The 22,333-nt window shown below is 35.5% G+C and overlaps 2 protein-coding genes across 5 annotated transcripts in view; both read left to right on the plus strand.

Annotated features, from left to right (window-relative positions):
* LOC127511545 (cytidine monophosphate-N-acetylneuraminic acid hydroxylase-like) overlaps positions 1-10,886 on the plus strand; it is a 28,340-nt gene extending 17,454 nt beyond the window's left edge. For 2 of the 4 annotated variants that reach the window (XM_051892455.1, XM_051892453.1), the window contains exons 9-16: positions 298-435; positions 913-1,048; positions 1,740-1,883; positions 3,482-3,656; positions 3,770-3,886; positions 3,964-4,079; positions 5,496-5,631; positions 5,809-10,886. In XM_051892455.1, the coding sequence (XP_051748415.1) occupies positions 298-435; positions 913-1,048; positions 1,740-1,883; positions 3,482-3,656; positions 3,770-3,886; positions 3,964-4,079; positions 5,496-5,616 (947 nt within the window). In that variant the 3' untranslated portion in view covers positions 5,617-5,631; positions 5,809-10,886. The remainder of the gene's footprint in view (positions 1-297; positions 436-912; positions 1,049-1,739; positions 1,884-3,481; positions 3,657-3,769; positions 3,887-3,963; positions 4,080-5,495; positions 5,632-5,808) is intronic. The other 2 variants (XR_007930059.1, XM_051892454.1) reach the window with 2 other exon arrangements.
* Positions 10,887-13,496: 2,610 nt separating this feature from the next.
* glipr1a (GLI pathogenesis-related 1a) lies at positions 13,497-22,264 on the plus strand. The gene is made up of 6 exons (XM_051892459.1): positions 13,497-13,823; positions 17,691-17,954; positions 18,051-18,169; positions 19,163-19,248; positions 19,321-19,347; positions 19,891-22,264. The coding sequence occupies exons 1-6, from the start codon at positions 13,656-13,658 to the stop codon at positions 20,040-20,042; spliced, it is 816 nt and encodes a 271-aa protein (XP_051748419.1). The 5' UTR covers positions 13,497-13,655; the 3' UTR covers positions 20,043-22,264.
* Positions 22,265-22,333: the final 69 nt, after the last annotated feature.

Raw genomic sequence — 22,333 nt, forward strand, 5'->3', positions numbered from 1 at the left:
AACATTTCTGATTATTATCAACGTTGAAAAAAAGTGCATCATTTTGTGGACTTTTTTTTTTTTTTGCAGGATTCTTTGATGAATAGAGAGTTCAAAAGAACAGCATTTATTTGAAATAGAAATCTGTCACTTTTGAGCAAATTAATGGATCTTTGATGAATAAAAGTATTAATTTCATTCAAAAGCAAACAACAGATTATCTTTAACAGTATTTCTGCTCAATAAAGCATCTAAAGCCCCTCAGAAATGCACAACATTGCTAATAGGTTGGATAAACTCTATAAAACACCTTCTAAGGTCACATGATCCTGAATACGGTGGACTGCACCAGACCAAACAATGGGCGTCTTCCACACGGTGTTGACGTGATGATGAGCGACTTCGCTGGCGGCGCCTCCGGTTTCCCCATGACCTTTCATGGCGGCAAGTACACTGGTGAGTTACGCATCAAAGTCCCTTTAAGGCAAGTCATTTCACTCGGCGGCCATCTTGGAAACGTTATTTCAGTCATGCGAGTACAGCTCTTATCTCTTTGAATGGGGGAACATCAAACTGTTCACCAATTTCATATTTGAAATCACCAATGAAATCTGACAACAACTGTCTCATATGGTTTCTAAACGCTCAAATCATGACAAAAATGAGCATTTTCAGGATAGACTGGCCACTCTAATGGCAGCTGCAGTGATGCAATGACTTTACCAAATGGCGATTGGCTCTTTTATGTAGAAGGCGGGGCTTATTCCTCCATATTGTGCGTTGCACTTTCTCCTATTCATAATATTTTGAACGCACAGTCTTTGTATATCTGAAGACTTTGTTACACACGCAGGTTTATTTCTTTATAAATGTGCATTATGGGAACAGGCAACTTAGCTTTTTTCTGACTTTGGGTTTTTCATCCTTTGACAGAAAGCTGGAAGGCGGATTTTATCAAGAATGAGAGGAAGAAACTGCTGAACTATAAGACTCAGCTGGTGAAATCCCTGCAGCCCAAGATCTACTGCCCCTTTGCTGGATACTTCACTGAAGCTCATCCCTCTGACAGGTGGATAACACATCTCTCCTTAACCTGTCACACAAAACTATCTAGATGGTCAATGTTTAACACTAGCCATTTTATGTACATAGTGTGATGTATGTCTGACTCAAACGCATTACCATTAAACTACTGTTCAAAGACTTTTATTTTTTTAAAGAAATTAATACTTTTATTCAGCAAGGATGCATTAAATTGATCAAAATTGACCATGAAGATGTTTATAATATTACATTTCTAATTCAAATAAATGCTGTTCTAAACTTCTATTCAAAGAATCCTGAAAAAAAAAAAAAAAAAACTAAAATATGAATCAGCACAATTGTTTTCAACATTGATAATAGTAATAAATGTTTCTTGAACAGCAAATCATCATATTAGAATGATTTCTGAAGGATCATGTGACACTGAAGACTGGAGTAATGATGCTGAAAATTCAGCTTTGATCACAGGAATAAATTACATTTTAAAATATATTCAAGTAGAAAATGGGTTATTAAAATTGTAATATATCACAATTTTTACTGTTTTTATTAAAGTTGTAATAATATTTCACAATTTTTACTGTATTTTTTGATCAAATAAATGCAGCTTTGGTGAGAATAAGACTTATTTCAAAGAAATAAAAAATATTAATTATGTACTGTATATAACAGCCATCAAAGTGTATGATGAAGTAACACTCACACATGACTAACAGGTACATAAAGGAGACGAACATCAAGAACAGCCCAGTAGACCTGAATGAATCCATAAGGAAGAGCTGTCCAAACACCTTAACCTGGACACCTTTACCCGGTTCTGTCCTGGATTTGGCCCTCGCACTAAAAGACCCATCTAACAGGTATTATGGCTTTATTAGCATTAGCATGTAGCATATGAACACGTTGATGTAGCTTCAGTGCATTAGATCAGCGGTTATGCCTGTTTCTTTTTTCCTCTCTTCATGTTCTTCATGTTTTCTTACTTAATTCTGTGACACTTGAGATGTTTAATTATTTGCTTTCTTCTAATAAAAAACAAACATTGAAATGTACTAAAATTAGCATGAACAGCATATGATTTTTATTAGCATTTTTTTAATATATTTAATTTGTCTGTTTAATCATATATATATATATATATATATATATATTCAATTATATCTATATTTATATAATTATGTGTCTATTTAAATGCATCAAGTTAAGCTAAAGTAAAATTGCAACACCAGGCGCAACGCAAGTGTTTTTTGCTAGTTTCAGCCTGACGCAGTTATCATTTTCACATCCAGCAAATGCACTCGCACCCATCTGATTTGTGCTGGTCTGAAAATGAGGTGTGTTCAGGCGCATTATTGGCGTGTTGCTATTTTGAGGCAATTGAAAACGACTGCACCATTCACCAACAAAAATCTGCTCAAAAGTCAATGCTGCAGTGTTTTTTTGTTATTTAAAGGGCGTGTTAGTAATATGTGCCTATAGGCAGGTGCACAACACGCATACACTGCTTATTACACACACAGGGACACGCAGCAGCACACAAACATGCCAAATATTAAAAATAACAGGATTACAATGTAAAAGATTGCTATTGTGTACATAAATATAAAAATGCCTACATGTCATTATGGATAGTCATTGCATGTATCAGAATTACCTATTTGCAGTAATGAATGAAATTGGCTAATTATTTGACCAATCGTGGCAATACACACATGTATTTAAACTGACTCGTCAGGTTGAGCGTGTATATATTCCACCTTGTAAATAGCAAATCCGCCATGGTGCAAGCACACCAGGCTTTTAAAGGGAATGGGAGATGAAACTCTGATTGGTTTATTGCACCTTACGCCCCAAAACACACAACCCTTTTGGACCGTGCGCCTGGTGCACCGACCATTTTTTCCGTGCTTAAACTAGCAAAAGTGGATTTGGACACGCCCTAAGCGCGCCTAATAATAATAAAAATTCCTTACATTTATATAGCGCTTTTTCTGGATACTCAAAATGCTTTACATATGGAAGGGGGAATCTCCTCAACCACCACTAATGTGCAGCATCCACCTGGATGATGCGACGGCAGCCATATTGCTCTAGAACGCCCACCACACACCAGCTTATTGGTGAAGAGGAGCTTGTGCCATGCACTTAGATAGTTAAAATAGGGCCCTAGAAGTGTAATCTGTAAACTCTTTATCTGTAAATATATTGAATGTAGTCTCTGACATCGGTTTTGACCGTGTTTATAGTATTTGAGCATGCGTCTGTTTAATTTTAATCAGCTTCTTCCATGTGTCAGATTAGCTGTACATCAGAGTTTGTCTGCACATTAACAATGTTCATGTTGATGTGAGAATTATGTTGGAATGATCATATCTGCATGAGTGAATTAGCATGAGTCTCTGTAATTATTTCTGCATATTTTTAATTTTCTTTTCTGGTTTTAATATCATAACCATAGGAGTGCCATCACTAAACCGTACAACGGTACAAAAATCTATAAGGACAGTTGGGACTTTGACTGGTATGTGGATGAGCTAAATGCTTCCATTTCAGCTGAAATCTTTAAATACAAAAGCTGGATCCAGCACTATTATAACTGGGCGGGATTTAAAGGCTACAATCTGGTCATTCGGGTAAATAATATTTTTCATAGCCACACGGCTAGTGGATCTCACACATACACAAGTAAACCTATAAACATGCCCACAGATTCATTAAACTCTAATACTGTGTGTTTTTCCATGAGGTCATTGAAACGGATGATGATTTCAAGCCCCTGCGTGAAGGTTACGACTATCTGGTGGACTTTATGGACCTTTCTTTCCCAGAAATGCGCCCGGAGAGAGAGCATGCATATGAGGAGGTGACTAAAGTCCTGTAGCACAGACAGTGTTGGATGAGATATGCACTGAGTTTAATACATGAAACGTGTGTGTTTAGATCAAGAACAGAGTGGGTGTGATGAGGCACGTGGTTTTGAACGGGCTGCTATGGGACGACCTGTACATCGGCTTCAATAACAGAATGAGTCGAGATCCTGATGTTTACCACCACAAGTAAAATACAATCATCACAATATGAAAAGGAAAAATACATAAGAGTGTGTTAGTGATGTATCAATTGGAAATGTTTGGGATTTTATTCATTTACCATGGTATTTACATGCTACCCCCAAGTACTTCAAAGAATGCACCTGACGGAACCCTTGAAGATTCCATATAGAACCTTTTCTTCTAATGTATGAAGGTTTTAAGGATATTAAATTATATAAATAACATATAGTTGTAGTAACTAACTTTATTACTTCCATTTAGGGATGCACAATATATCGGCCACCATATCGGTATCGGCCGATATATGTTCATTTTTAATGTTATCGTTATTGGCCCGATAAGAAAATTTGGCCGATATATCAAAGCCGATAAATAATGCCTTATTTCCTTTAACTGAGACACTTCAGATATGCGCTGTTTGCCTTGATGGGTTTGAATTGCTTGAAATATGATTAGAATCACTTCAAAAAAGAAAATACAGTTAAGTTCAACATGTGCAGCGCAAGTCCGTCATATAGGCTACATAACATTATAATGAGAACATTATAATTGTGTGCTTTGGACATGGCTTTTAATGGTGAGACTTTTGTTTTTGTAATCAGGATCTCAAAAATTATATAAAAATTTGGATTTAGATTTATCGGCCAATTCATCGTTTATCGGCTTTCAAATAGAAAGAATTATCGATTATCGTATCGGCCACTAAAAAAGGGACTACAGGGACATGGTGGCGGAAAAAAATATGGGATGGGAGGAAAAAATATTTTTCAAAATTTTGCATTCCCTCGAGAAACTTTGTGTTCTCTCCGGACAAACACTGCCTGTTTAAACATTTTTAAAAACACAAATGACACCTCTTTCCAATCATAGTAACATAGACAAAGAGCTACAGCCTAATTTTCCTCAAGACAAGCCTTATAATATTGATCTCTTTGAGCAGGCGGATGATTTTCACAAAATCATTACAATTATGCAAAAGCACATTTTTTTCAAACTAAGCGCTATAGTATAACCAGCAAGAGAGCATTGATGTGTGGACTAAATTTGATGGCAATTACACTGCATAACAGTGAAGTTATCGAATATTGTTTGTAGTACGCTTTTCGGGTTTTACACTTTGCAGACGGTCCCTTCAAACTTGTCTCTTATCCGCCTGCTCAAAGAACCACTCTATTGTGAACGTACTGTACAGAGTTGTCTGAAACACCCCAGCGGGACGTTAAACAGGAAATGTTTGTCCGGAAAGTGCACAAAGGGTGTGTCTCAATCAGCTCCCCAGTTTCCTAGGTCATGAACCAATATAGCTGATAAAGTTTTTTAGCTTTTAATAGTTTTTTAGGTTTAATGGTGACACTACAGTAAGGTTTTATTTGTTAACATGAACTGAGAATGAACTAAGCATTTTTTTCTCACTGGCAGGTTCTGGAATCATTTTCAGACGGAACTGCCACTATCAGCACCAGACTGGGATCATTTCCTTCAAACTGCCAGAGAAACAGACGTGACAGATGAGAGCAGTAACAGCTGTGTGCTGTCTTAATGCACACACACGTTGGTACACTTATCATTATGAGGATAGACGTAATGGTTTTTATACTGAGCTAATCATTTTTAGCCCTTACCTTTAAACCTACCCATGACAGAAAACTTTCTGCATTTTTACAATTTTTAAAGTGCCCCATTATGCCTTTTTTAATGTTCCTAATATTGTTTTTGGGGTCTCCTACAACAGGTTTACATAAGAAGACCTCTTGTACCAAGCCTGGGAAGGACAGGACTTCTCATTGGTCCACATGCAGTTTCTGCCCTTCACCCATCTAGAGACTACTTCCTAAGGCTGGCCAGAGACTGCCATAAAAATTCCTTGGGACCTCAGCAGCAATGGGTGAAACAAAGAGAGATCACAAAGATCCATCCAAAGCCATTCAAAACTATGTTTGAAAACCTTAGAACTGATGCAAACTACACATCCATTTCATACTTATTCACAGGAATAAGTATTCTCAGTGACAGCTATTTATTACACAGATTCAGCTGTTAATGTACAATTGAATGAAAGCATGACAGTTCAATCTTCTTCCATCATGTTTAGTCTCTATTTGTTTAGAATATTGCCAAAGGTATTCTGGTGGTGGTTTGGAAAGTGAGAAATGCATTGGTAAACTTTAAAGAAACTGTAAAGACTTCCAACTTTGTGCTTTATGCAAATGAGTTCCACAGGGGAAAGAAGGGTGAAACACACTGTGTGTGTCCCCTCTGATGCCAGCAGCCAATCACAGCACTCGAATGGAGAAGCGCCAAATTGCAATCTCCTCCTCATCAGAAAGGGATAAAGGTACCCTTTCAACAGACATTCCTTGTTCTGAGTCTGTCCTGCACGAGGATAGACATTAACAGATACACCGTTCTGAGTCTGCCCTTCAAAGGGGAAAGACATAACAGATATACCGTTCTGGGTCTCAACTCTGTAAGGAGTGAGACATTAACAGGTATGCCGTTCTGAGTCCCGGCTTGCGAAGCTGAGACACTAACAGATACAACACCGTTCTGAGCCTCTGGTCCATCCAGAGAGACAACAACAGGTCCCACGATCTGAGTCTACAGCTTGTGAGGCAGCAGAGACGACCACGTTCTGAGCCTCCAGCCTGTGAGGAAAGAGACATTAACAAACACTACGTTCAGAGTTTCCGTCCAGTGAGACAGTAACGACATTTGCAACAAGGTTAAGCTCAGGAGAGAAAACCTTGCTTCCAAGGTACCTTTGTCTGCGTGTTCCAGATTGTTAAGGACCTTCTGCACCTACGCCAGGGCCTCATCTGCGTGTTCCAGATTTTAGGACCCTTTGGTGCTCCAGGAGATCAGCATCCCGCAGAGCTTCGTGTTCAAGACAGATTCTGGCTCCTCTCCCCACTGCATTGTCACCCAGCACAACGTGGAACGTAAATATCACTTAACCAAACCTCTTTCCAGAGACCTTGGCATTGTTGTATATTATCAGTATATAATTTCCTAATTCAATTTAAAACTTTGCAGGGTGTTTTCATTCATTTAGATTTATGTTACACACCACATGAAAGGTAATTTTCAAAAACCAATAATATATAATAGGGGCACTTTAATAAAATCATTTAAAGGATTAGTTCACTTTGAAATTAAATTAGCCCAAGCTTTACTATCCCTCAAGCCATCCTAGATGTATATGACTTTCTTCTTTCTGATGAACACAATCTGAGAAATATTAATAAATATCCTGTCGCATCCGAGCTTTATAATGGCAGTGATAGTGATCAAGAAGCTGAAGATGGTGCATCCATCCATTATAAACGTACTCCACGTGGCTCCGAGGGGTTAATAAAGGCCTTCTGAAGCGAAGCGATGCATTTGTTTAAAAAAATATCCATATTTAACAAGTTATAAAGTAAAATATCTAGATATTTAGCTTCCGCCAGACCGCCTTCCGTATTGAAGTTACGAAGAAAGTGTAAACTGGCGTTACATCAGTTACACTTTTTCCGTAAGTTGAATAAGAAAGGCGTAGAACATAGCATAAGCTTTGAGAACTGTATTCAGCTTTCTTTGTACGTTGAATATGGAAGGCGGTCTGGCGGAAGCTAAATATTTTACTTCATAACTTGTTAAATATGGATACTGTTTTACACAAGCGCATCGCTTCGCTTCAGAATGCCTTTATTAACCCCCCGGAGCCATGTGGAATATGTTTATGATGGATGGATTTAGCGTTGTAGTCGAGAACAGCTCATTCGAGTCTGAGTCAAGACCGAGACCAGAGAGGTTGGAGTCCAAGACAAGTTTCACATAAGGTTGGGTCTGAGACAAGACCTAAAGAAATCTTCAAGAATATTGTTTGGTGGAAACAATAAAATTGGCACCATACTCATCAAATATAGCATGGCATGTACACTGTATTTTATTTACTTAGAGTGATATTGGTTTAAAAATTATTATAACTTAAGGGTATAAAGGCCACATAGTAGGTGGTGTAAAGGCAATTTGTTAGAAAAGATTTCTATTTTGAATAAATGCTGTTATTTTTAACATTTTTAAATCAAAGAATCCTGAAAAAAAGGATCACAGCATGTTATAAAAAATATTAAGCAGCACAACTGTTTCCACTTTCCCTTTTCGAAAATTAAACAGCATATTAGAATGATTGCTGAAGGATCATGTGACACTGAAGACTGGAGTAATGATGCTGAAAATTCAGCTTTGATCACAGGAATAAACTACATTTTAAAGTATATTCAAATAGAAAACCATTATTTTAAATTGTAATAATATTTTTTAAAATATATATTGCTGTTTTTGATTAGATAAATGCAGGCTTGATGAGCATAAGGCTTATTTCATAATGCCACATAAGCTAATAATTATCAAAAATGGTAATATAATAAAGTCCTTTCTTGTCACCATTTCGCCAGCCTACACTTTACATAATAGGCCTGTAGGTGGCACTTGGGCTTCATTAACTATGATAGTTCCATCAAATAGTAAACGGTGTATCAGCACTAAATGAATTGAACACTACTTTTGGCTTTGTAGTCCGTTAACATCCATTTTGTCAGCGATGCATTTTGATTTATAAAATGAGACAAACAGCAGAAATCGCTCGTCTGTCCATGTAATTTCCACTTCACGTTGTTCAATGAAATTTGAACTTGTTGTGCCAGATCACGATTGGTTGGGGTGTTATACATGACAAACCGGCATTGGTGAATTATGTAATATTTTAAAATATATAATATATAGATTTTTAATTAAATCGACACACTAGCTTTGATTATTGATGGGGAAAACCCATAGCAACAAAGTCACATACACCTAGGATGGCTTGAGGGTGAGTAAAGCTTGGGGTAATTTTCATTTCAAAGTGAACTAATCCTTTAATCATTTGATACAATGCACTTACTGTGTACATACATATATACTTATATTTTTAAAGATACCTGCTTGCAATTGTGTTTTGCGTTACACCAACACAATATTATTTTATATTATATATTAAATATATATTATTTGATGCAAATTTAGTAGGTAAAGTCACCTAATATAAAGTGTGACCAAAAATTATTAGTATGCTAGTGTTTCTAATTACAAGGATATCAGCATGTCCTCCTAATGGGAGCATGGCCTGAAACCTGAATACACTCTACTATATAAGGCCCCAGTTTCACAGACAGGGCTTAGGCCTTAAGTCAGGATTAGGCCTTAGGTCAATTAGGGTATTTAAGTGGCTTTTATAAAAAGCCACTTAAATGCCTCAGATGACTAAAACTTTGGAAGAGACGGCGCCAACTCCTGCGATGACTTCAGAAGATGCAACATCTGGATCAACACGCACATTCACATTCTATAAATCCTAATTATTGTTAATATGTAATTCATTTTTCCAGGAGCTCTTTGCTTCTACCTCCAATTACATTGCTAACAGTGATTGTATGTTAATCGCCTAAATTATTACATTATTAGCTAACTGCAGTCTCCAAATTGTAATGTTGACATGCATTCTCTGTAAAGCTGCTTTGAAACGATATGTATCGTGAAAAGCGCTATACAAATAAATGTGAATTGAATTGAATTGAAATAAAAGTACCCTAGAAAAAAACATTATTGGTGTGCATCTTAAGCAAAACAATAACACTGGCATATTTTAAGGTATGTCAGTGCAAGTTACTTTCCATTGAAACAGCTCAAACATGCATTTTAGTCTAGGACTAGCTTAAGCCTTGTTTGCGAAACTGGTGGAAGGACTTTATTGTAGATCAATCAGTGAGTGCACACACACACCCACACACACATTATGGTTATCATTGTCATTTTTCTGGGATACACCCTTATTTATGTGGTTTCGGGGGTCTGAGGGTGTGATACTGATGCTGCTCAATCATACATCTTAAAAATAATTAAAAAATAATAAAAATGTATTGTGTTTCTCCGAAATACTTGATTCTGTGCTCAAATAATTGTACATAATGATGCTAAACAGTACAATTGTTTGTTTTCCCTGGCATCTGATTTTCTTTATATTTTTTCCACAGTAGTTTTATGTCTCTTTACATCAGGTTAAGTTTGCTGTATTATTGTCATGTAGTTTGGTCTTATTTGGGTGGAAGACAGCAATGTGTCAAGGTCAATGGGGTAAAGTCACCTCTGCAGACAAACAACATGGGAGTACCGCAAGGTTCTGTACTTGGCCCTCTGTTGTTTACAATGTACAATGTGCAAAACGAAAATGTGTCGCACCATGTACGTTTCGTGACAGTTTCAGTGTGAAATGTCCACTGAGTGGCGCTAAAAGCATGTTGAGTTTTTTTCCGAAACAGATGAACGTGAACGTTTTTATTACGTTGTTTTTATACGTATCACCGCAATTCTGATTTGAAATGTCCGGTGAGTGGCGCTAATGCTCCATTACATTTAAAAATAACGTGCCACCAACACTACACCTAAACTTACCCGATAGTGGTAACAAAAACAAATGTGACATAAAAAGCATTTGTAATCATGCCATTTTAGCTTGTTTTTGATCTCTCATCTTTGAGTTCTTTTACCATGACACATCTTTCAGGGGATTCGTACCCAAGGCTTTCACATCCTAAGTACAACTCTGTATCAGCTGAGTTACCGAGCAAACTTATGTCAGAAAAGCGAAACATATGGAGCTGGTTAAGCAATGCAAAGTCCAAAATGTATTTGTTTACAAATCGTGCACTTTGGTAAAAGCGTTTTGAGATCATAACATAATATTGTGCAAGGAGATGTGAATCATAACGATTAAAAGTGCTTGCTGTTTTACTGCCTCTAGTGTACATTTATGTTGGAAACTGCACCTATATGTACGTATTGGTACGTATTTTGTGACTTGCAAGAATGTTCCCACAAATATGTCTTTCCATGAGACCAGGTTGGTCATATTAAGTACATCTGTAAGAAGGTCAAACCAATCCTAAATTGTTTTCGTGATATTAGAAGGGACTAAAACAGGCAATAAAAGTTATGGACCAGAAACCCATGAGATGGCATCATTGTGTTGTTTTAAGAAAGCATAACCTTCTGAGCCTTGATAGTTTTGTTGATTTTAATTATCTTAAATTTGTGTTTAAATGTCTAAAGAATCATGTGTCACCACTGTTTTCTGAATTGGTCAGTAGGCATATAGGTCAGTATTATTAGGGCAGTATTGTAATTGCTCAGCCAATTCTTCTTCTTCTCCAAAATGAATCGCATTTTTGAGGGCCTAAACATGCTCGAAAACTCATGAAACCTTGCACACGCGTCAGAAGTGGTGACAATTTACATCTGATATGGGTTTCAGAATTAGGTGTGGCAAAATGCCTCGATAGCGCCACCAACAAAATTTCCATTAAGCGGTATGAAATTTGGTAGAGAGATGTAACAGCCCAATACCTACAAAAAAGCCCCTGGGTGCAAAATCTGTAAACCCAACAGGAAGTGAGATATTTTGAATTTTCTCTGAAAAATTGTGTCAGTTTTTGCCATTTCCACACGTTGTATTGTATCAGATTAACATCATTTTTGGTCAGTCTAATCTAAAGGCCTTAGTGATGTTAAATTGCGAAAATCTAGAGTTTTCACTGAAGGGCGTGTCCGTGGCGGCCTGACAAAGTTTGATGTTTCGCCATGAAACAGGAAGTTGTTGTAACTCAGTCATACAATGTCTGATCTGCCCCAAACTTCACATGTTTTATTAGAGTCCTGGCCTGGAGACATCTACATGGCAATATTCAGTTACAGTCAAAGTAACTGTACGGTACTTTGAAATGACTTTGCCATAATTCTCCGGTATTTACACGCTCACATGCATGTCGCCCACTGTTCACTGTTTTCATAAGGCCAACGGGTGGCAGTGAGCCCGGGTGCGAGGGCCCTTTCATCGCTGCTTGCAGCTTTAATTAGCATTGTTACCATTTTGGTTTTTTTCTTTCTGTCTTTTCTTTTCTTTTTTGCTCTCTGAAAAGCCTCCCGTGGACTGGTGTTGAAAATTTGCGTGTGTGCTAAAACACTTAAATTTATGAAATGGGTTTGAAATGATTGTTTGTTTGTTTTCGGTTGCTGGTGTTTGGGAGACAATTTAAATTCACATTTTAGCACGAGTCACTAAACACTGGAAAACCGAGACACTGATCACTTTATAATCAACTACTTGAATTACTGTAAAAAAGCATTTAGCAAATATATGCTTTAAGAGCACTTTTTAATAAAAAAAAATTACATATCAACAGTCACAGAGTCCAAAAATCTGAGAAAACAATAAAAATCTGTTATTTAAAAAAATTATTTAAACCCAGAGATATATTAAAAATGGCATAAAATCAGGAAGAAATGTTTCATATTTATATTCAACTTTTCACTCAAACTTCTGATAATATAATTTGTAATGAATAAAAAAAGATGAATAAAAAAAATGAAAAAACCCCACTGAAATATAAACTACATAGACATCAGTGTTATTTTAGTATTACTATTACAGTTTATTAATATGTATTAATAAACTATAAAGTTATTAATATTTTAAAATTTTATTTATTTTTATGTTTTCATTTTAATTTTAGTTGCTTTTGTCATTTTTATAAATTTTGTTATATTTCCATTTAGCCTTATTTTTAGTTTTAGTAATTTTAGTACTTCAATTTAAACTTAATTTATTTCCGTTAATTGCCATGGCAACATTTCTAATTCTTCTAATTAATTCTTAACTTTTATTCTGATAATATAATTTATAATGAAAAAAGAAAACATGTTCACTGAAAAAAGGATTTTCACTTTTAGTTTCAGATTTTTTAACCCCGCCGTAATAAAAAATAAAATATGCAAAATATAAACTACATTAGACATCAGTGTTATTTTAGTAGTATTTTATAGTATTACTAATATATTAAAATATTCTAAAAATGTATGTACTTTATATATTTTAGGTTATTTTAATTTTAGGTTATTTTTAATTTCATTTATAATTTTTATTCGTTTTTTGTATTTCTATTTAACTTTATTTTTATTTCAGTTTTAGTAATTTTAGTATGTCAATTTCACTTCAATTTCAACTTATTTTATTACAGGTAGTTGTCAAGGTTTTTTTTTTTTTTTTTTTTTAGTTAACAATAACCGTTGAGAGGAAAAACATCGGAAACAGGAAACAAGGCGACATGCAATCTTCAGTTACACCACATATAGTACATGCAGGTGATGAAGCTCAATATGCTGATGAACATCTTACATTATTTAATGTTTCAGTTTTTCAAACATGACTGCACAATAAAAACTACTTCTGTGGTAGAAATACCAGACTAATCTATTATAACATTAAAATCTTCATCCATTGCATTGACTCAAGTTAACCTGGTAAGAACAAGTGGGATAAGGAAGTGGTTTAACCCACAATGCAGCGTGGTATGCAGCTGATGTAACCTGATACAGAGGTTTTGACTTTGACAAAAAAAATATTTCCTCTGAATCAGAGAGCAAAAGCAGAAGTTAATAAAAAATAGTCCAACATCACACTAACAGGAACCTTTCTCTCTCATTCGTCAGTCAAACTCAGTGATGAGTGACTTTATTCAAGTTCTGATCTCCGTCACAGCTCTGCTAAAAGTGGTCTCCAGTGAGCCTTTCTTTGATATCAAGGATCCAGCGTTTACTGAAGAATGTGTGAGAGAACACAACATGCACCGCACCAACGTGGAACCCCCGGCCAGCGACATGCGCTACATGGTAAATATGAGATGTTTTTGATGTCTCTGATCTGAGATCAGTGTTAAACAGATCTGGAAGTTACTGGTAGCTGAAAGCATCATCAGATTCAAGTCAAAATTTAGTAGCCACTTTCACAAATATAGTCTTTTAAATCAGTTCTGGCAACTGAGAAGTTGTAACATTACCAGTATGATGCTGTATGTGAACAAAGAATGAAGATTACTGGTATGAGCACGTATGAGGTCTGAATGAACTGACGTAAGAAGTCTGCTTAGTGCGAAGTCTGCTTTGGGCCAATCATAAAGCTTGTTTTTCTGTGTAAACATGCGCTAGACTATGGAAGGCCAATAGGGTCAAAACATGTAAAACTCTTCCACTGCAAATCGATGCATACGGCCGTCTGCTGGAAACAGGATATCAATTTACTTTACAGTAAACAAATTTGGCTTCAGAAATATGCTACAGTATAAGTGTACATAAAAGTACTATTTGGAGAAATCTGTAATTAACCTTACACAATTTCTATTGTGATTGTGAAAATGGTCATGACTTTTAGGGCCCTACTGACATTCCATACTAGACAAACGTCTGACCGTTGCAACTATCTTGTCATCTTTTCTGTTCATCAGCGCTGCGGCTCTGCAGTTTCATCTTGTGTTTTTAACAGCAAAACCACATTGTGATCATCCCCTTACGCCTGTCACTCAGAAGTGAAAAAAAAAAAAAAAAAAGTAACTAAAATTAAACTAAAGTACTTCTACTAAGAAGCGTTTAAAGATCATCTATGATGATTTTTAAACTGATGTGTGAACTGTATCTCATAGCCCACCAGTAAAAAGACGGAACGCCATTGCTTGTGTGTGAACAGCACATTTATGTCATTCTGGTAATTTTACTTTAATTTACCGGGATTGCTGTGTGAAAGGAGCATGTGTCTTCATACCTGTTCCTGGTCTTATAGTGCATAACTAATTGGCACACATTACTCCAAATGATAAAAATGTTTGTTTTTGTAATCAAAAAGTAATAACTTGCTACGCCTTTCATTTTCATAGGACGTTGTTAGGGTATACCGGCGGTGAAGGTGTAAAATCAATGACGATGGAAGAGAATATACAATCCAGGGTGTTTATTTTGGTGCAAAAATTGTGGTTCCTAAGCAAAAACAAAAATATATAAAGTGACAAAACTAAAGCAAAGCAATAAAGTCCAATATATATATATATATATATATATACACACACACACATACAGGTGCTGGTCATATAATTAGAATATTATCAAAAAGTTGATTTATTTCACTAATTCCATTCAAAAAGTGAAACTTGTATAATATATTCATTCATTACACACAGACTGATACATTTCAAATGTTTATTTCTTTTAATTTTGATGATTATAACTGACAACTAAGGAAAATCCCAAATTCAGTATCTCAGAAAATTAGAATATTGTGAAAAGATTCAATATTGAAGACACCTGGTGCCACACTCTAATCAGCTAATTAACTCAAAACACCTGCAAAGGCCTTTAAATTGTCTCTCAGTCTAGTTCTGTAGGCTACACAATCATGGGGAAGACTGCTGACTTGACAGTTGTCCAAAAGACGACCATTGACACCTTGCACAAGGAGGGCAAGACACAAAAGGTCATTGCAAGAGAGGCTGGCTGTTCACAGAGCTCTGTGTCCAAGCACATTAATAGAGAGGCGAAGGGAAGGAAAAGATGTGGTAGAGAAAAAAAAGTGTACAAGCAATAGGGATAACCGCACCCTGGAGAAGATTGTGAAACAAAACCCATTCAAAAATGTGGGGGAGATTCACAAAGAGTGGACTGCAGCTGGAGTCAGTGCTTCAAGAACCACTACGCACAGACGTATGCAAGACATGGGTTTCAGCTGTCGCATTCCTTGTGTCAAGCCACTCTTGAACAACAGACAGCGTCAGAAGCATCTCGCCTGGGCTAAAGACAAAAAGGACTGGACTGCTGCTGAGTGGTCCAAAGTTATGTTCTCTGGCCACTATCAGAGCAACCTGGGCTCTTATAACACCTGAGCAGTGCCACAGACTGATCGACTCCATGCCACGCCGCATTGCTGCAGTAATTCAGGCAAAAGTATTGAGTGCTGTACATGCTCATATTTTTCATGTTCATACTTTTCAGTTGGCCAAGATTTCTAAAAATCCTTTCTTTGTATTGGTCTTAAGTAATATTCTAATTTTCTGAGATACTGAATTTGGGATTTTCCTTAGTTGTCAGTTATAATCATCAAAATGAAAAGAAATAAACATTTGAAATATATCAGTCTGTGTGTAATGAATGAATATAATATACAAGTTTCACTTTTTGAATGGAATTAGTGAAATAAATCAACTTTTTGATGATATTCTAATTATATGACCAGCACCTGTACATACACAAATTTATAAGACATTCACGTGTGTATTTTGGCAATGCCAATATCCAGGCCCAAAAATACAGCAAAGTACTTCCACACACAAACTGCTCAACACTCCAAACTATTTTTTTTTTCTAAAATGGCTACCAGGGGCCATTTATAGAGTTAGGCTCCTCCCACACTAGAACATACCATGTGGAGATTAATTATAATTGTAAAGCATCATAAAACTACACAAATACACAAAATAAATGGTATTAACATGTAACAAATGCATCACACTATTGAATGAATAACAAACATTGCAAACAGAAAACCATGAGAAATTCTAGTTTTGCTTATTTCCCCCCTGTGATGTCACTAAAAATGGAAGTGCCTACTGGGCAAAATGGCATTTTTAAGCTTTTAAAAATGGCAGCTTTCGCTGCACACAGGTTTGGCCATTGAGAAGTGACACACAATGTAAGTACAACAGTGTTTTATATGTATATGTTAGTCTGTTACATGGGGGAAATAAACTGTTAATGTTTGTAAACATTAAAACATTAAACACTGAAACAAAACAATCAACAAAAGAAAAGAAAATTATATAACAAAACAATTAAACTAAGCAGAGGGCCACAAATGGCATATGACACCACATAAACAGAAAAGTACCCACACTCTACAATCTACTATAACTGATGTTATTTTGCCGGCATCTAGATTGTGTGTGTGTGTGTGTGCGTGCATGCACTTTCATAGGTCATAGGTCACAGTCCATCTGTGAGACATCATGAATCATTTTTGATCCACTTGACTGCTTCTCAGGATCAAATCAGTTCCTCATAAAATTGTCACATCAGTTGCATACCACGCTGCATTGTGGGTTAAATCACTTCCCTCTTCACTGGTTCTCACCAGGTTAACTTGAGTCAATGCAATGGATGAAGATTTTAATGTATTTCTACCACAGAAGTAGTTTTTATTGCACCATAATGTTTGCAAAACTGAAACATTAAATAATTTAAAATGTTCATCAGCATATTGAGCTTCATCACCTACATGTACTGTGTATGTGGTGTATTCAGTATTATTTATTCATATTTTGAATGATCTTTTCAAATTAGCTTTTCAGTATCTACTTTAATCCCTCATAAAATCCTGTTACATATTTTTCTCCTGTTTCACCAGATTATGGAAGTAACATGTATGTCCTTGTCCTGCTGGGAAAAAAAGTAGCCTATGTTGATTTACTGGTCTTAGCTGGTTTAAATTGGTCTCCCAGCCTTAAAAGTTGAACATTAAGCTCCCAAAATCCTCTAGACCAGCAAACTATTTTGAGGCTAATTTAAGATGTTCTCTCAGCAGAGAATGAACAGAATTTCCAAATAGTGTAGTAGAACAGTTTGCATGTGGGTCTACGGATCAGTCATAAGATTAAATCAGGTGTAGAGCATCAACATTAAGCATTACAAGCCAATATAAGCGTATGTGTGTGTGTGCAGACGTGGGATGCAGGGCTGGCGGTGACGGCGCGGGCCTGGGCGAGATTCTGCGTCTTTAAACACAACATTTATCTTAAGGAGGTGAGGAGGATGCACCCTACATTCACTTCTGTGGGTGAAAACATCTGGGCTGGATATCCATATACCAGTTTCACAGTGAAATCTGCAGTGAAATTATGGGCGGATGAGGTCAAACATTACAATTACTATGCGGAAAAGCCAAACCAGTGTGTGAAAGGAAAAGAGTGCGGTCACTACACACAGGTACACACTCAGATCTGTTTAATGCTTAACCAAACACTCACACGTTCAAACATAAGTGAATAAAACTTCTCTATCGCTTGTTTTCTGCACATAAAGGTTGTTTGGGCAGATACGTACAAGGTTGGTTGTGCCACGCAGGCCTGTCCAAACGGAGTGGCTAAAACACGTTTCTCTACAGAGCCAGGAATCATATTTGTGTGCAACTATGCAACAGCGTAAGTATGAAAACAAACACATCAACACTTCAGTGCACCAAACACCAGTAAAAATCAGCTTCGCAAGCTAAATAAAAAATATGGTGTTTTTTACCAGTTGGCCAGTTAATTACGAAATGCAGTAATACAATAAAATTCAATTTGTTAATCCCAGCTAAGAAAAATATGTTTTATGTAAGAACGTTAGCAAAAATGTTCTCTCTGAATGTTCTCTGTTTTGTTTTTATGTTTTAAAAATGTTTGTTTATGAGACTGTTAAGGAAACATTCTTATCCTCAAACATTACGGGAATGTTACGTTTAAATGTTCTCGGAACGTTCTGAAACAAAAAATGCTAGGCGAACATCCAATGAAAATGTTTCAGAAAAAAACATTCCAAGAATGATGTACAAATAAAAAAAATGCTATACACATTTTGGTAACACTTTACAGTTCGTTAACATTAGATAATGTAAATATATATATATTAATATTTATTAATCCTTTATTAATCCTTGTTAATATTAGTAAAAATCTAATTGTTCATATTAGTGCATTAACTAATGTGAACAAATATAACTGTCCTGCAGAAGTATTTTTCAATATTAGTTTGTTAACTAAAGTAGTTTGCTAATGTTAATTAATGAAACCTTATAGTAAAGTGTCACCCATATTTTTAACATCTCAAGATGTATAAATTAACAATAGATAATGCATTATAAATGAACATTAATTAAAAATCAACAAGCATATTCATAAAGTAACATTAACCCATCAACAGAGGCTGTAAAAATTTCCACCTATTTAAAAACTCACGTTCGGTTGCTGCCTTACATTAAGTATAATCAAATTAGCTGTACAAGTCTGTTTAACTTAAATGATATTAAACTGACTTAAAAAATGAGTTAAATCTGGTGCATTTTATCCCCAAAATGAACATTTACTTTATATAAAAGCCTTTATATGAAAAACAGGAAACTGCATTTTCTGTGCTGTCATACTTGTTTACAACAGAGGAAATTACTTTGGCAAGGATCCATATAGAACAGGATCATCGTGCAGTGGCTGCGGTCTAGAGAAGTGTGAAAACAAACTCTGTCGTAAGTGTCAGTAACAAAAATACTTATCCTTCTCAACAACCGTTGTACTTCACATCTCTCTTTCTTTCACAGGAAACTCAACCCGCGATGCACTGCAGAGTAAGACACACCCTGATCTCGCAATCTGAACTTACAGTGACCCCAGAAAGCATCTGTTCACTCACAATTATAAAGTCTGACTGTCATCGCAATACATACAAGTTTGTGTGTCTGCGCACAAATGCTTTTGTTGATGCCGGAAGCAGATTACTTGGCATTAAACCATAAACAAAACAACACTAGACCACATAAACATGCATTAAATAGAATGAACATACACTCTTAAAAATACAGGCTCCAAAAGGGTTTTTTTTGCAGTGATGTCATTACATCACATTATTGGCCTTTGAGAGAATAAAACCACTAAAACCAACTAACATATGGAGACACTAAAACTAGACTGGAAATCATATTTCCGTTGTTTATGCAATTACAAAAAACGGACAAAATCTTGGTTCTGAAGCAAAACTAGTTGAGAAACATTGCAAATGCAATGCCATTCAGACATTTGTAAGAGCGACTCAGGTGTTTCTGGGTAACTTTGATTATCTTTTCAACAGCATACTGCTATAAAAGTGTCCCTAAACATGACTGTTTGTGTAGGTTATAACTGGACTCCTGACTGGGACCCTGCGCTGTCCTCCTGCGGCACATTCTGTGTGACGGTTGTGATTACCAGACTCATATCTGTCCCGCTCATTTTTATCTGTGTTTACTGCCTGCAGCGAAGTCATAACCTGTTTGCATACGAGTGAAACAGCTTGAACTGAAAGTGAAAGTTTACATTCAGACAATGCTACATTTCCACTGGGACAGGGAGGGACATTAACTCTTTGATGCACATTTTTTATGCAATTTCATTAAAATAATAATTAAGTAATGCATTAAGGGATAATTAAGTTATGCATTAAGGGATTGTTTGTTTTTTTTGTTTGTTTGGTTTTTTTTTTGCATTATGACATTTTAAGCACATTTACCCCACAAATTCTAATTTCTGCAATGCAAAATATTCTCGTGAATTGTCAAGTATCTATAATTCACAGGAATATTTTAAACACTTTACAATAAGGACTGGTTCACTAACAGTTAATACATTATGTATAATTAACTAAAAATTAAATACTTTCACAGCATTTTAATAAGCTTGATTAATATTTAATTCTATGTATACTAATATTTTTATTGTTTCAAATTATAATTTTTTTTTAACAATGAACACACTGCAAAAAAAAATAAAAAATTCTAACTTAGTATTTCGGTCTTGTTTTCTAGTACAAATATCTAAACATTCTTAAATCAAGATGAGAAGCAAAATTACATAAGATGTAGTCTTATTTGCTGAAAAATGTTGTTAAATTAAGTGAGTTTATGCTTATAACAAGAAAAAAAATATCTGTCAGTGGGGGTCAGAAAAATATACTTAATTCAAAGGGAAAACAAGACTATTTTTCTTACCCTATTGGCAGACATTTTTCTTGTTATAAGCAAAAACTCAATTTTGATAATTATTTCCGATTACTTATCTTAAGTTATTTTGCTTTAGACATTTGTACTGGAAAACAAGACAAAAATAGTGCAAAAATGAACATTATTTAAATTAACATTTATTTAATAAATGGTGTAAATATTAGGTTTTCTCATTGTTAGTTGACACCCAATGCATTAACTAATGTTAACCCTCATGTTGTGTTCGGGTCATTTTGACCCGGACAGGATTTTCCTGTGCCTTCTAACAACTTTGATAATTTTTGTAATTTTTTGTGGGGTTTTTCCCCACATTGTAACACTTGTGGTGTTCCCAGTCAAAAATGACCGGCCTACAAAAAATTGCTTATAATTCTCTCATTATGCTACATTATCACCAAATATTGAATTCAATCTTTTTGTCAGCTTGTTTTCTTTCAATTAGGACTGGTTTTGTATTTCTTTTTGGAACAGATCGATCGTAGGCCTCATTGTACCTCAGTTTTTGAGTGAAAAAAAAGTTATTTGTGGATAAATTGTCAATTTTACAAAAAATATGTAAAAAAAAAATTGCAATGTTTTTACTGAAATGTTTTTATTTCATTTGTTTTTTATTACAAAATGGCACAAAGTCACACTTGTGGTGTTCCCGGTTAAAAATGACAGGCCTACAAAAACAGCTTATAAATTACTTGTTACGCTATTTTATCACCAAATATTGGATTTAATCTTTTTGTCAACTTGTTTTCTTTAAATTAGGACAGGTTTTGTATTTATTTTTGAAACCGACTGATCGTAGGACTCATTGATCTGAGCTTATATTGGTCAAAAATGGCTGCCCATTTTAAAATGAATGGGGGAGTCAAAAATCAGAGAAACAATTAGTGTTCAGGAGCGTGTTCATCATGTTCATGTTCACATATATACATGGGGGCGAGCAAAAATAAAGGCCTCGGACCTCTGCATGTGTGAATACATGCATACTCGTGCATCCGTGCATATACACACACGTTCATGTACACAAACTATTTTGAGTATTACAGGCTTTCTTTCTATTACAGATTAACTTTATCCTCAAATCACTGAGTCCTATGATCAATCAGTTTCAAAAATAAATACAAAACCTGTCCTAATTTAAAGAAAACAAGTTGACAAAAAGACAGAATCTAATATTTGCTAAGAAAATAGCATAACAAATGATTAAGTTATTTTTCTGCAGGCCGGTCATTTTTGACCAGGAACACCACAAGTGTGATTTTGTGCCATTTTGTAATAAATATTGTAAAGTAGTGAGTGTACAGCTTGTATGACAGTGTAAATTTGCTGTCCCCTCAAAATAACTCAACACACAGCCATTAATGTCTAAACCTGCTGGCCACAAAAGTGAGTACACCCCTAAGTGAATATGTCCAAATTGGGACATTGGGCTGTACACTCACTACTTTACATTGTAGCAAAGTGTCATTTCAGTGTTGTCACATGAAAGGATAATAAAATATTTACAAAAATGTGAGAGGTGTACTCACTTCTGTGAGTTACTGTATGACAAAAAAAATCATTTGATCATCTGATTATATCAGAC

This window comes from Ctenopharyngodon idella, chromosome 4 (assembly GCF_019924925.1).
Source record: "Ctenopharyngodon idella isolate HZGC_01 chromosome 4, HZGC01, whole genome shotgun sequence".
NCBI classification, from domain to species: Eukaryota; Metazoa; Chordata; class Actinopteri; order Cypriniformes; family Xenocyprididae; genus Ctenopharyngodon; species Ctenopharyngodon idella.